Source organism: Morus notabilis, unplaced genomic scaffold (assembly GCF_000414095.1).
Source record: "Morus notabilis unplaced genomic scaffold, ASM41409v2 Scaffold1260, whole genome shotgun sequence".
Classification (NCBI taxonomy): domain Eukaryota; kingdom Viridiplantae; phylum Streptophyta; class Magnoliopsida; order Rosales; family Moraceae; genus Morus; species Morus notabilis.
The window spans coordinates 29,610-44,203 of NW_010361013.1; the positions used below are offsets into that span (position 1 = coordinate 29,610).

The following is a 14,594-nucleotide window of genomic DNA, read 5'->3' on the forward strand; positions in this document are numbered from 1 at the left end:
AACATGTACGTTTAAAATTCGTTTTAAAATAATTTTATTTTTTATATGAAAATAAAAATAAGAACGTTTTTAATCTCAGACATAAATTATTTTTAAAAATATGTTAGAAATTATTTTTAAAAATTCGTTTGATAGTTTTATCAAGAGATTATTGTCAGTATAAAAAAACTCATTAATGTCTCTCTCTGTGCTCAAGAGAGGAAAAAATGAAAATAAAAAATGAAAAACGACTAAAAGTCATTTTTCATTTCTCTTCCATTTTACACTAAACTAAAAAATCGTTTTCATTTCTGTTTTTTATCTTTAATTGTGCCAAACGCCGTTTTAGAATCGTTTTCATTTTTTCTTTCTCAAAATACGTGAAAAATAAAAACAAGAACAATTCCAAACACGACAAAAGCCTCTTTCATTTAATCGATTCGAGTTTTTAATTTTAATTTTACTACAGTTGAAAACTCTCACAAAAAGTTACGTCTAACTTATTGTACTATAGTAAAAAATTCTCACATAAAATTAAATCTCAGCTCAAATTAAAAACTTAAATTAATGAACTGAACAAGGCCTAATACATTAATTGCCACATCAAGTTTTGCAATTAAAATTTGATAAATTAATTAGCACTTTTGATTATAATAATTAACAAAATAAACATTGAAGGTGTCAAACTAGTACCATTTAGAAGTCTCCTAAAGTCGGCCGGAGTAATGTTTTGAAATCAAATTCTGCCTTTTATCATAGTTTAGAAGAGAGTTTCTTCTAAAAATGAATAGAAAAATAAAAAGATAAATTAAAAGTAAAGGAGTTTGAATGAAGTTTAATTGAAAGAAATTAGAAGGGAAAAAAAAAGAAATTTCGATAAATTAATTAGCATTTTTTATTATAGAAGTCTCTTAAAGTCGGCCGGAGTAATATTTTGAAATCAAATCCGGCCTTTATCATATTGAGACTTGAGAGAGTTTCATCCGAAAATGATTAGAAAAACAATTTAAAAACCTGAGTTTGAATGAGTTTAATTAAAAGAAATTAGAAGAAAAAAAAGTTTAAGAAAAAAAAAATAATTAGAGAGAGGAAGGTACACGTGGGACCCGCCAAAAAAGAGTTTGAAGATTAAAGCATAAGCATGACATCCCATGCCTCAACATCAAATCTCAACCGTCCCTCTGTGGTCCTTTTCATTCGGTAAACGATCTTCAATATTTATTTTAATTTATATATATATATTTTCCATTTTTCATTTAGAATACGAAATAAAAAATTAAAATAGAAAAAGAAAAAAAAATCAAAAATTAGCCACAGCGAACAACGGTGGGCGGCTTTTCCTTCTATCACTCTCTCCCCTCTGCTTTTCAAAAAGCAACACCAAAACATCTTTTCCAAATTCTCTCTTTTCTCTCTCAGCAAAACTCCTTTCTCTCTCTAGAATTGCAAGAACAACAAGTTTTTCGGTCGATTTTTGGATAAGCAACAATTATAATTGGAGAGTTGTTGCATCTGATCCAAGAATCTTCAAAACCTCATTCTTCATTTTGGCAACTACTTTTTTGTTTTGTTTTGTTTTGTGATCTGTAAGTCCAAGTTTCCCTTTTTGTCTACATTTTTCACTTTTGTTTTGTACTAAGGAAAAGAGGAAAAACTGGAAAATTTCTGAACTAGGGTTTTTGTGTTTCTCATTTTCTGGTCTTTGACTTAAGGTTAGCTTAATTTTCTTGTATTTGGGTGTGCTTGTGATAGTTGTTTTAGCTTAATTTTGGAATTTTTGTTATGGACTTCGGTTTGTTTGGTTGCATGGAGGGAAAATCTAGATTATTTTTTTACTTCCTTAAATTGAGCTGTATTTTGGTAGTTCTAAGCTGAATGTAGAAATCTCTAGTCAATAATTTCGGATAAGCGATCATAATGAGCTATAAGGGATTTGTGAAAAATGAAGTAGCTTTTTTTTTTTTTTGGAAGTATTTATGTTGTTGAATCTATTTTTTGAGCAAGTGTAGTTTGCGGTGATTGACAGGGTAACTTGTTCAGAACAATGACGAGGGTAAGTAGGGATTTTGGTGATACAATGCAAAGAGAGGCCGTGCCTGCGGTTTCTGCCGATGTAATTTTTGCTTCTAGTCGGTTTCCAAATTACAAACTCGGAGCAAACAATCAGATTGTGGAGGGAAAGGATGATCCCAGAGTGCTATCAATGAAGGAGGTTGTTGCGCGCGAGACAGCACAGCTGTTGGAGCAGCAGAAACGGCTCTCAGTTCGCGACCTTGCCAGTAAATTCGAGAAGGGCTTGGCTGCCGCTGCTAAATTGTCTGAAGAGGTTGAAATTCTCTTATTTATTTATTTATTGTGCTTAGTTCTATATGGATTTGTGGTTGGGATAATAATTTGGCAATAAGGTGTATCATATAGTATTAGTAATAGCTATATTAGTACAACCTGATCAAAAGATGAGGATAATCTTGGGAAATGGTATTGGAAAGCAATGTTTCTTGTTGTGGTTTTAAATAAATTAAAGCAGAGTTGGACTAGGTGACTGTAAGTTAATATAGTTTATAGATTTTTTCATTATGGAGCAATGGATGTCCTCTTTAAGATGGAATTGTATAAGAGTGTCACATATAGCCATGTAAATATCTTGAGAAACTTTCGGCTTTATAGTATGTAACTAATGCTTCTTTCTTCTGTTGTATCTGTTACATACAGGAAAGTAGACTTGTAATGTAAGAGAGTTTAGCATATTGAAATACAACAGTCTAAACCTTTTTTTTTTTTTTTTTTTTTTTGGTGATGCACAGGCCAGACTTAGAGAGGCAGCTTCATTGGAAAAGCATGTTCTTTTGAAGAAGCTCAGAGATGCACTGGAGTCCTTGAGAGGGCGTGTGGCTGGTAGAAACAAGGATGATGTTGAGGAAGCAATAGCAATGGTAAGTTTGTGACTTTGCTATTGGTTTCTTCCTTTCAGAAAAGCGTATTATAATTTTCTGATACGAAGTGGATAAAGTGTTTTGTTGCTCAAACTTGGTGAAAATATTTGGAACAAAGGAAAACAACTTTCAGAAAAGCGTATTATAGTTTTCTGATACGAAGTGGATAAAGAGTTTTGTTGCTCAAAAATTGGTGAAAATATTTTGAACAAAGGATAGGACGATTCTTTAAATAAAAAAATGATCGATAACATCAAAGTACATCAAAGTATATTGTTCCCTGCTTAGACTGATGAACCTAAGAGAAATTACTATAGCCTCTATTCAAAGGGGAGAAATAAATCTGGATCTTTTAATGATTTAGAAAAATTTCATTCTTACAGAATTGATTAAAAAGGGAATATTACTTATTGAACCAGTTCGTCTGTCTAGAAAAAATGAAAGACAATTTATTATGTATCAAACTATAGGTATTTTGTTGGTTCATAAAAGTAAGCACACAATTAATCAAAGGTACCAAAAAAAGGGGGATGTTGATATGAAGAATTTTGATGAATTCATTCCAAAACATCAAAAGATGACTGAAAATCGAGACAGAACCTAAAGAACTAATGACTTGCTACAGTTTGAAAAAGAAACGAACACAAAAAAGAGCCATGAAATTGAGTATTCTATCTTTTGATCCCATCTCATACTAAAATTTACATATATGCTCTCCTTCAGAATGTTTCTCTCAATCTATGTAGTTTATCTTGCTTTTACCATTTTTACGTTCTCTAGGTGGAGGCTTTAGCAATTCAATTGACTCAAAGAGAAGGAGAGCTGATGCAAGAAAAGGCAGAAGTGAAGAAGCTAGCGAATTTTCTTAAGCAGGTAATTGAATATGTTCATAAAATTTGGCTGATGAGTGATGAGTCTTTTTGTCATGTTATGGACTGGAAAGTTCTACTTACAACGTTAAATACATTTTAATTATTCTTAAAACTTCTCAGATCAGAGTTTAATGGTTTTGTGATTCAATATTTGTGGTAATTGTCCAACTGTCAAATGGATTAACTATTAAAACATTGAAAAGTTGCTTGTACGAAACTAGTCTACTCCTTTGGTTAGAAAGCTGATGTTTGGAAATAAAAACTTATTTTATTCTTGTATAGTAATTATGTCTACTATCTTGTTGCTCAAATTTCTGATTTGATTATTGCTTGCTGAAAAATGCCCATAGTTGTCTTTTTTCCCTTTTCTTTTGATTGCTGAAGACGGTAATGTCTAGAACTCTTTAGATATTTCCTAGAGTATTTCTTAAACTGAGTGTTTCTTATTGATTTGTAGGCTTCAGAAGATGCTAGAAAACTTGTTGACGAGGAAAGAGCTTTTGCTCGTGCTGAAATTGAAGCTGCTAGAGCAGCAGTGCAGAGAGTAGAAGAGGCCCTTCAAGAACAAGAGAGAATGTCTCGAGCTTCAGGGAAGCAGGTTTGTATTTTGCATCTATTTTAGTTTTCTAAGGTTATTTTTTTCATTTGTCACACGATTTGGTTTATTCCCACATTTTGATTTTGCATAGTCTAGTGTGATTCTTTTTATTGTGTGGCGGGATTTTTGATATTCTTGATTTCAAAAGAACTGAAAGCTCATTGCGTTCAAACAATACTATTTTCTTGGTTGTTTCATGTTTAACATTTTCTGGTGCTTTAATTGTAACTGATTACTGCAAATTTTTATATCATTCATTCTGTATTCTGACGAGTATATTTATGTGAGGACTGTAGGACTTGGAGGAGTTAATGAAGGAGGTTCAAGAGGCTAGGCGAATTAAAATGCTGCATCAGCCTAGCAAGGTCTATGCCAGATTAAGTCTCTTAATAATTTTTCTCATCGTAGGAATTGCAGAAATGACCTCAATAATTGTTTGGGTGCTTGAAACTCTATTGGATGGCAATAATTTCTTCGCTAATTATCTTGTTCCATTAATTCCATCTTCTTCATTTACCGCAAAAATTCATTCTTGCAAGTGGATTTCTTAACAAAGTGTTATAGACTCAACATGATGATGGATATTTCCGTTTCTAGGATGGATAGATATAGATTTACGATACTATATATGTTCTTGTTTTGAATTTACAAAACCATGGATATTTAATTAACTCATGAAATGAACATAAATTTCTAGGTCATGGACATGGAACACGAGCTCCAGGCATTGAGAAAACAGCTTGCGGAGAAGTCTAAGCACTATCTTCGACTTCAGAAAGAGGTACGCTTATTTTTCTGCGAGAGCATTGGTGATAGCTGTAAAGGAGTAATGAGCACAAGTGGCGGAAATTGTGAGCAAACACGGGCACCAAATGTGAAGGACGAGTGATTAGGTGCATTGAATAGGCTTTAGGGGAATGACCAAATTATAAGCCACAAAGTATACCTTAGATGTAATGGCCTTTAATGTTGACCCCCAAAACCCTTTCCTGTTCAGCTAGTTACTTTTCATGATCCAAAGAGTGGTGAACGGTGTCAAATGTGAAGATTTCAATACCTACGGAGATATTAATCATCTCTGATGGAGTTTCCAGGATTTTTTTGTCCAATATAGATAACCCTGTTGAAGCATTTGTGTTGCTAAATAGGAGTCATAAAAGTTTATGATCAGAATTTCTTAGGTTTTCTTATTCTTTAGGGCCACCTATTTGCGGAAACAAACACTTTGTCAATTACGCAACCAAACGAGTGTTCAAGATATCTGTACTTTGGATGTATTGGCAATAAATTTGTAAATATTAACTTGGTTATACTGTAGTAGTTGAACATATGATGTGTTCAGGTTGGATGTCGCTATCCTTTTGATCATTTGATGTATTTCCTTTATTTTTTTCTCGGCATGTGTGCCATCTGGTAGTAGCTATGTTGGTAAACATTTTTCCATTTACTTTACTAAGTACTGAGACATGTAAGCATTTCTCTGTGTCTATTCTTCTCATCCCTCCCTGATGGTCTTTTCAGCTGGCAATCAATAAGAAAGGCATGGAGAACAATCAGTTATTCGAATTAGATGGTGTTGAAGCTCTAGGTTCTTATTTGCAAATTCAACCTTGCCCTGATAACGCTCCAGATCTTTCTCAATGTTCAATACAATGGTATCGCGTCTCATCTGAAGGTGGCAAAAAAGAGCTTATATCAGGTATTTTGTTCATTATTTGTCTTTTTCGTCTATTTTGTTGGGGCTGGGGCTGGGGCTGGGGCTGGTGCTGGGGCTGGGGCTGGGACTGGTGCTGGGGCTCACAAACATGTGCTTCTAGGATATGGTCTTTAGATGCTTATTCTGCAGCTTACACAGTTTTTCTCCTTTGCTAGAAGCTGATGATTAAAAAATGCTATGAATCTTGGAATCACAACTTCCTTTCTAATGCAAATATAGAAAATCAATCAAGCAGTTAGCTAAGCTAATTTCAAGTCCTTTCCTAGACAGTTTAGCCTGCAATATCAATTTTGTTTCTTAGTCCTCATGTGCTAGAGTATGCCTTCTGCTAAAGTTTCTAGCTAATTACATACTTGATTGTTTAATTTTTGAGACCTATAGTCCTCAATTAGATCTATCCATCTACTTCTGTATTTTGCTGGAAGCAAAGTGGTTGTATATTTATGCTGTTGTCATACAAAGTTGCACACTAGTGCTTAGAGAGAGAAAGAGAGAGAGAGAGAAGTTCACACTATCCCAAGTTCTATTTATGATTCAATAAATTTCTCTCATTCAACTTTCCTATCTCAGGAGCTACCAAATTAGTCTATGCTCCAGAGCCATTTGATGTTGGACGAATCTTGCAAGTTGATATTACTGCAGAAGGCCAGACAAAGACACTGACAACCACTGGTGCAATCGATCCTGGTTTGATATTCATCTCCATTCTTCTCTACTTTTAATCTCAGATTTCCAAAATCTTTATATGTTCTATGTATGTGCTATGTTGAAACTTGGAAAAACACTGATTTGATTTTCATGAGCAGCTGCTGGATTGGGTAGTTATGTGGAGGCACTTGTCCGGAAACATGACGTTGAGTTTAATGTATGTTATGAAATCTTATTAGTTTGGTATCATTATTAACAATTGCTCCCTTTATCCCTAAAAGAGTTCAGACTTGAATCCTGTTTTTTCTTATGCGCACGTTTTGCTTAATTTTGATGGTCATGTTGATGACACTAACGTATTCAGTTGCATTTTCTGAATATGTGCAAATATTTTATTTTATTATTACTTTTTTCTAGTCCACATAGTTGCATGTTTTGTGCTTAACTTCTGCTACTTTGGCAGGTGGTGATTACCCAGATGAACGGGGTTAATCAACAATCGGAATCTATTCATGTATTTCACATTGGGAAGATGAGGATAAAGCTTTGCAAAGGAAAGACAACGGTAGCTAAAGAATACTATTCCACTTCTATGCAGGTAGTTTAGATTACCAGAATTGCTCATCCCATACTTCATTCTCAAAATGTTCTTTTGCTTTGCCTGTTACTCAAAATGCATCTTTGATTTGTCCACTATGCGTTTTGTGCATTCATGCGCAAGCAATATGACTGCCAAACGTGAATTCATCTCATTTTCATACAACTGAGCCTTCAAGAATTGAATTTACTGCCAGACGCTAAGCATGGGTTTCTGCACTGTCCTTTATATTCTGCCTTTAGTTGTTGCGCCCCATTTCCTTTTATTGACCATCTATGATGCCTTTTTGTACTCTTTATCAGCTATGTGGAGTTCGAGGTGGCGGAAATGCTGCGGCTCAGGCATTGTTTTGGCAAGCAAAGAAAGGGCTTTCATTCGTTCTAGCATTCGAATCAGAAAGAGAGCGAAATGCAGCTCTCATGCTTGCGAGGAGGTTTGCTTTTGATTGTAATGTACGTGCATCTCAAAACTTTCTTTATCGTTATAATAGTACTAATAATAATAATAATAATTATTATTATTATTATTTTACATGTGCTTGCTTGGAAAATACATAATAACAAATATTGTAACATGTCAGATCATGTTGGCGGGGCCAGATGACAGAGCAGCCTTGGGGACCTAATGAACCTCCCATTTGATCTCACCAAATCACTAATGTAATTAGCCAAGTTGTTCATTGTATTATATGTTTGGTAATGGTAGAGCATGGCATTGTGTAATTGTGACAAGGCCTCTTACAGGTTTTTTTTTTTTTTTTTTTTTTCTTTTTTTCCTTTTTATTCTTAATTGTCTTTGTTTTTTTTGTTTTTTTTGTTTTTTTTTTTTTTTTTTTAAAGATGAAGGCATTTTTTTTGTTTGCCTTAGTTCCCACTTACGTTTGGAGGATCGGCTTGTTTTTGTATGTTACTCTATTAAATGTTATTGGAAGTGTTTGATTGATTGGGTTAGGAAATTTCTTCCAGAGAATATCAGAGTTTGGCAATTTTGGGAATGTTAAAATGATTTGGTATGTTGTAAATTTTGATTGAAACCTTCTTTGCCCTATATTTTTTGCAATTGCATTAACATCATCATAGGGCTTGTCGTTGCAAAAGCCTACGATCATATATGGTTTCATGATCACACCAATTATTTCAAAGCTAGTAAAAAAATATTTGTTTCTAAACTTTTGCCACATGGAATAATATGAATGTCTAATAAATTTTACAATTATCGAAATTAACGTTATTTTTAGAATTGAACAAAAAAGATTAGTCCTATTAATAGTGGGGAAAATGTACGTCACACTATAAACAGAAAGGGTAAATCATGTAATTTTTTTCTCGAGGAGAATAACATTTTATTTGTCATAAATTATGTGATAAATCGTAAAATGCGTATATTAAGAAAAAAGGTAAAATGAGTATTAAGAAAAAAAGGAAAAGGTAGGTAGATGGTCGGTTTTGGCTATTTGTTTTCAATAAATAGCCAAATGCCTGAACTTTCTTGTTTGGTGAAATGACCTTTTTTATAGCGGTTAATTAGTAATAAATCATTATTTATCATTTGATAAACCGGTTTATCATTAAAACATCATTGCTAATTAATATTAATTAGTATGCAATAAACCATCAAATTTATCAATGATAAACTGCAGTTAATAAGTGATAAATAATAATTTTTCTAATTTATAAAACTTCAATCATTTAATAAAAAAATAGTTTTAAAAAATATTATTTTTGCACCTATCTCTAAAAAATTTATAATTTGAGGACTAATAATTCAATAAACAAGTAAGCTACAAACCGAAAGAAAAAGGGTTTCGAGTAGAGAAAAAGGGTAGAGAAAAAGACGAACGAGAGGGACAAGCAAGATATTGTATAGCATTTATGTATTAGTTTATTCTCTGAATTCAGGCCAAAGCTATCCCTAAGTTTCACCACTTCATTTTTGCACTGCTGAGCTTTGAGACGTTTTCTGCTAATTCTTCTTTCCTTCTGTTTCCCGGTGATTCAGGTACCTCCTTAATCCTTCACCTTTTCTATTGTAAACTGTTTAATTCGCCTGTTATATCTAAATATGTTATATATATATATATATATATATATATATATATGTAACTCTCCATTTCTGTTCAACCCAGAAAACAAAAAGACTCCTTTTCTGCTGTCACGAAGTGTTGAAAAGCTTTAGACGAGAAAATGCCAAAAACTGAATTTTTAGATTTCTTTCTTTGTGGGTTTATTTAATCCAGGGAAAAAAAATCAAATACAAGAAGAAAGAACATGGGCACTTTCGTCTGCAGATATACTGTTTGTGAAATTGTCTCATTCAATTGGGGATTGTGAAATCTGTATGAACAGATGAGTTCTGCTAATTGGTTTTTCTGTATCATCACTATTATTATTGTGTTAATCAAATCAATAGATTCAATACCTTCACTAGCTGTTGAAAATTGCCTCTTCCACTTTTCAAGAGCCAAAAGGGTGTTCTTTTGATTGTGATGTGTCAGTCATTCTAATTTCCCCCCACTTGGTTTATTAGACACTAGTCGTATACGAAACTGACAATTCCAATTCACATGGCTAGTATAAGTCTGGACCATTATACCATATTCTTCAATTTCCACAAAAGGGTGTAAATAAAAAAAAAATAGTAACCACCTATCATTGGTGTAGCAGTAACTATGCATTTCCTTCTTTTGCTCCCTGGATGAGCTCAAGGTTTGATACTCCGTTGCCCCACTTTAGGATCCTTGTCCTAGGCTATTTGCATCGGGTATGGTGGCAGAGCGTGAATATTGGACCCGTCCTTTGAGTAGAATTAGATTAGATTTGTTCTCCATTTTATTGGTGGGTCTTGAAACTTTTAGAGTAAGGGATGAGGGGCAAAGATTGCACCAGTAGTCTTGTTTCCATTAAAAAAATAGTATAAGGGTAATTTTTTTAAATGGAATTTTTCATATTGCTTGGTTACAGATATGGTAGATGATGAGAAAACTCTGGTGGAGATCTTAGATGAGCACACCCCGATTGACATCTCTAAGTATATAAACTATGTCAGTGCCCCACAAGCTGGCGCTATAGCAACATTTTCTGGTACAACAAGGGACACTTTTGAGGGCAAACAAGTGGTGGAGCTAAGGTATGAGGCATACGTGCCAATGGCCATCAAATGCATGAAATCCATATGTTCATCTGCAAGGTCATCCTGGAACCTCCACTCCGTGGCGGTGGTGCACCGCCTTGGGCCGGTTCTGGTGGGCGAAACAAGCGTCTTCATTGCAGCGTCATCTGTTCACAGAGTCGATGCATTGGAGGCATGTAAGTTTGTGATTGATGAGGTGAAGGCATCAGTTCCCATTTGGAAGAAGGAGGTTTATTCTGATGGAGAGGTTTGGAAGGAGAATTCTGAGTTCTCGGAGAGGAGGTTGGATTTTGGGAAGGATGATGATGATGGGAGGAGTGGTGTTAAAGAAGTTGAGAAGGTTCATAGGCATGAGAGGAAAAGCTGCTGTGGTGCTAAGGTCAAGGTAAAAGATGAAAGTGCTGCTGAGATTATCCCCAGCAATGGGGTTGGTGAAAGAAATTGAGTAGAATAAGTCTTTTTGTAAACAGTGATAATGATAATTATGCATTTTGTTGTTCTTGTAAACATTGTGATTTTGCTGAGATCATCTTGTTGTTGCACTAGCATTTTTTGGTTCCAATATCCTCAAAAGAAATTAAATTTTCTCGAAATCCAGTTAAACTTAACTTCAAATTTTAAACAAAAAGCCAATACAGCAGCAACAATATGTTGAATTTTCCAGCTGACAGCTTCCGCCCCTTAAGACAACCTTCTAAAACCACCGCCTTCCGCCCCTTTCTCACTGCAAGCTCACCCTTTAGAAACACCATGCTTCCAGGCTCCGCCCATTCAGCGACCTTGCAGACGCCTCTAAACACCAAGCAACTATTCTGGACTGAGAATCTCTAGCCACCAACTGCAACAATTGAAGGATAACTCCATTACTCCACCCATGGGATCATCCAAGGGTGTTCTTCTAATAGTCTCCCTCGTTGAAAAGCTGAATTCTTCACATATTTCGCCTCAAGAAACTCGAACCCGAAACTTGTCCAAATTTGTTTGCCAACAGTTTGGCAACCAAATCCCTATTACATTATGCTTATATAAAATTATAAAACACAATACCATTATGCTAATAGTCTCCCTCGTTGAAAAGCTGAATTCTTCACATATTTCGCCTCAAGAAACTCGAACCCGAAACTTGTCCAAATTTGTTTGCCAACAGTTTGGCAACCAAATCCCTATTACATTATGCTTATATAAAATTATAAAACACAATACCATTATGCTAATAGTCTCCCTCGTTGAAAAGCTGAATTCTTCACATATTTCGCCTCAAGAAACTCGAACCCGAAACTTGTCCAAATTTGTTTGCCAACAGTTTGGCAACCAAATCCCTATTACATTATGCTTATATAAAATTATAAAACACAATACCATATGAATAATAATATTCATAAGAGAGAATATTTCATTACAATACTAATAGTCATTCCAATCCGTTCTCTTATAATTACGTATAATAGTCATGTCAAAACAAGAAATAAAACAATACAGATCATTAACAGCAAAATGATCCCTCCTCTCCCACTATCAACAAAATAGTAACCTAAGAAATCCTTACCAGTCGGTAATTTAATTAGACAAAACAAACTCCATGATTCAAAAGAATAAATGAAATCAGCTTCTAGTAAGTGGTTGAGATTTATCTTCTAAAAGTATCGTGGCCGGGGAATGAAGAGCAACAGCACCAGACTTTGGACTTGAGAATTTCTTAAACACTGCCTTCGGCTTACTCTTTGCTGCTGCAGAGTGAAAGCTCACCAACAGCTTAGCACAATCTCTGTTAATTATTACACATAACAATATACAAACAACTTGTCATCATACATTATAAACCATTGGCAAAAGAAACTAAAATTAGGAGAGAGAGAGAGAGAGATTTACATCAATTGGTCTTCAGAATAGCCTGTGTGATGCTTGAGAGTTTCAGTCCAAAAGGGTTTCTTGTCAAGTGTATGTCTTGCAGCATAAACCGCAGAGGCAGCAATGATTGAAGGGCAGTACACAGTTACAGCAGAGTATTGCATTAGACCAATTTCAGCCAGGAAAAGCACCATATTCTCCAACTGCATATATAATTTAGTCAGCATAATGATCTGGGTTTGTGCTAAACATTGAAGAATTAATTAAGTTAGAGGTTTTTTCACCTTCTCATCAGCAGGAACTGAGGCCTTAATGTATCTGACAAGGAAGACATATTGTGTTGGTACTGTTAAGCACCAACCCAACTTTCCCAAGATTGCCTTTTCCATTGCCAAAATCTGTTCTTTGGCATAAGCATTGTCTGAAATGCAGGCAAAGTCATTAACCTCAGGTGCCCATATTTCTTCGTACTTGCTTGCTAGAAGCATTGAGCTTATGCCAACCAACTGAAGCTCTCTCCTCGGGACGACCTTCATTGAGAGGAACCGGTCGACAATGTTGATGGTAAGGTAGAGGGTCTCTGGCATGAGTTCAAATTTGTTGTGAACTTCTACTAGCCAATCAACCAAGATTGATCTCATCTTAGCATTGATGTCTGGTTGTAGGCTCATGTAGTCGCCTAACTTGGTCTCACCCTGTATTATACCAAATCAGTATGAGAGAGAGAGAGAAACAAAAACAAAATTAAAATGGGTAGAGGGACTTTCACCTCTGAGAGCTTGTAAAAGCTGTAAAGTTCATCGATGTATTCGACCACAGCCAACTCGTTATCACCATCCGCTGCATCAATGTCCGCTACTTTATCCTTCGGCTTATTGGTCAGGCCACTGGCAGCCTGAGGAAAAAAAGTTCAGAAACGAAGAAAGCAAGAAAAGATAACCCAAAGACTAAGTGAACAATAAAAATAAAAATGTGTGTGTGTGTGCTACTTTATCCTTCGGCTTATTGGTCAGGCCACTGGCAGCCTGAGGAAAAAAAGTTCAGAAACGAAGAAAGCAAGAAAAGATAACCCAAAGACTAAGTGAACAATAAAAATAAAAATGTGTGTGTGTGTGTATTACCTTGCTTCTGGCACTAAGACTTGAAGTAAAGGTCCTGTTGAAATTCTTCCTCGAAGTCCCTTCCCTTAATTTTCTTCCGCTAACAGGTTTGTTGTTGTTCTCAACGGCTATATCATCATCTTTTGGCTTTGTTGGTTTAGCAGATTCCACTACTTTGGTTGGTTTCTGCAAGTCAACAAAAGATTTCAATGTATTGATACAGAAAAAATTCTGAATCTATTAGACCCAAAAGAAAATTGTTCAAGACTTTTATTTGTACCTTGTTGTTGTTCTTCTTCTCTAGTGCAGCTTTCTGATCATGGAGTTCATCTTTTGGTTTTGTGGGTTTAGCAGATTCCACTACTTTGGTTGGTTTCTGCAAATCAACAAAAGATTTCAATGTATTGATACAGAAAAATTCTGAATCTAATATATCCAAAAGAAAATTGTTCAATACTTTTATTTGTACCTTGTTGTTGTTCTTCTTCTCTAGTGTAGCTTTCTGATCATGGAGTTTCCCTTCTTCAGCTCGAACTGTGACCAGGTTACCGATGTCTTGAAGAACCCGTCTCTGTCTTCCTTCCGCGGCAACATTCTTCTGCTTTCCTCCCTCTAAAAAAAATCAAAAAAAGATATTTAAGAAAGCCATGAAAAACGCTAAACTAAAATACAATTCTTCAGGCAGGGGAAAAAAAGAAAAAGAAGAATTCCTAAAACATATCACTTATGGAAAGAAAAAGGGAAAGACCAAACACCTAAGGAAATTAAAGTAAGCAAGAGAACAACAAACCAGATCGTAGAAATTCATGAGAAAATCAAAACAAAAGAGAGAATTATCGATTGCTTTTAGGACCTCTGAGCACTTGTTGGCGAGGCACAACGACAACTGCTCTGGAAGCCATATCCCCCTCTGAATCTTGATCTTGAAAGTTAGCGCCGAAAACTCCTCCGAGGCTCGAAATCAGCGTCGAGAGGAACACTTGGAGACGACTACTACCACCGGTGCGAGTCTCTCCTCCTCCTCCTCCTCCTTCTCCGGATTCGGCGTTTCCGATCGCCACCTTTCCTCCTCCTCCTCCTTTCTTCTTTTGCCGTTCGGAAAATCACAAACAGCAAGTTCACGATTCTCCTTCTTCTTCTTCTTCGTCTTCTTTCTTCTCTCGAAACTCTGC

The 14,594-nt window shown here is 35.2% G+C and overlaps 3 protein-coding genes across 6 annotated transcripts; 2 read left to right on the forward strand and 1 right to left on the reverse strand.

The window, feature by feature from the left end:
- The first annotated feature begins 1,351 nt into the window (after positions 1-1,351).
- On the forward strand, positions 1,352-8,120 carry LOC21386192 (stomatal closure-related actin-binding protein 1). The gene is made up of 13 exons (XM_024165449.1): positions 1,352-1,565; positions 2,006-2,305; positions 2,784-2,912; positions 3,693-3,785; positions 4,242-4,382; positions 4,679-4,747; positions 5,080-5,163; positions 5,904-6,081; positions 6,670-6,786; positions 6,906-6,964; positions 7,211-7,345; positions 7,648-7,797; positions 7,926-8,120. The coding sequence occupies exons 2-13, from the start codon at positions 2,024-2,026 to the stop codon at positions 7,968-7,970; spliced, it is 1,482 nt and encodes a 493-aa protein (XP_024021217.1). The 5' UTR covers positions 1,352-1,565; positions 2,006-2,023; the 3' UTR covers positions 7,971-8,120.
- Positions 8,121-9,145: 1,025 nt separating this feature from the next.
- LOC112091532 (molybdopterin synthase catalytic subunit) lies at positions 9,146-11,805 on the forward strand. 2 transcript variants are annotated; one of them, XM_024165447.1, is made up of 2 exons: positions 9,146-9,343; positions 10,306-11,805. In XM_024165447.1, exon 2 carries the CDS (start codon positions 10,308-10,310, stop codon positions 10,917-10,919), a length of 612 nt encoding a protein of 203 aa, XP_024021215.1. In that variant the 5' UTR covers positions 9,146-9,343; positions 10,306-10,307; the 3' UTR covers positions 10,920-11,805. The 2 variants fall into 2 exon arrangements, with proteins under 2 accessions (XP_024021215.1, XP_024021216.1); XM_024165448.1 differs by lacking the exon at positions 9,146-9,343 and adding an exon at positions 9,582-9,680.
- A 60-nt stretch (positions 11,806-11,865) lies between these two features.
- On the reverse strand, positions 11,866-14,594 carry LOC112091531 (G2/mitotic-specific cyclin S13-7-like). Of its 3 annotated transcripts, none has more exons than XM_024165445.1 (8): positions 14,276-14,594; positions 13,918-14,034; positions 13,703-13,728; positions 13,444-13,608; positions 13,092-13,217; positions 12,607-13,017; positions 12,344-12,525; positions 11,866-12,239 (listed from the first exon to the last, which is right to left on the reverse strand). In XM_024165445.1, the coding sequence occupies exons 1-8, from the start codon at positions 14,322-14,324 to the stop codon at positions 12,077-12,079; spliced, it is 1,239 nt and encodes a 412-aa protein (XP_024021213.1). In that variant the 5' UTR covers positions 14,325-14,594; the 3' UTR covers positions 11,866-12,076. The 3 variants fall into 3 exon arrangements, with proteins under 3 accessions (XP_024021213.1, XP_024021212.1, XP_024021214.1); XM_024165444.1 differs by having other exon boundaries at positions 13,703-13,798; positions 13,892-14,034; XM_024165446.1 differs by lacking the exon at positions 13,703-13,728 and having other exon boundaries at positions 13,892-14,034.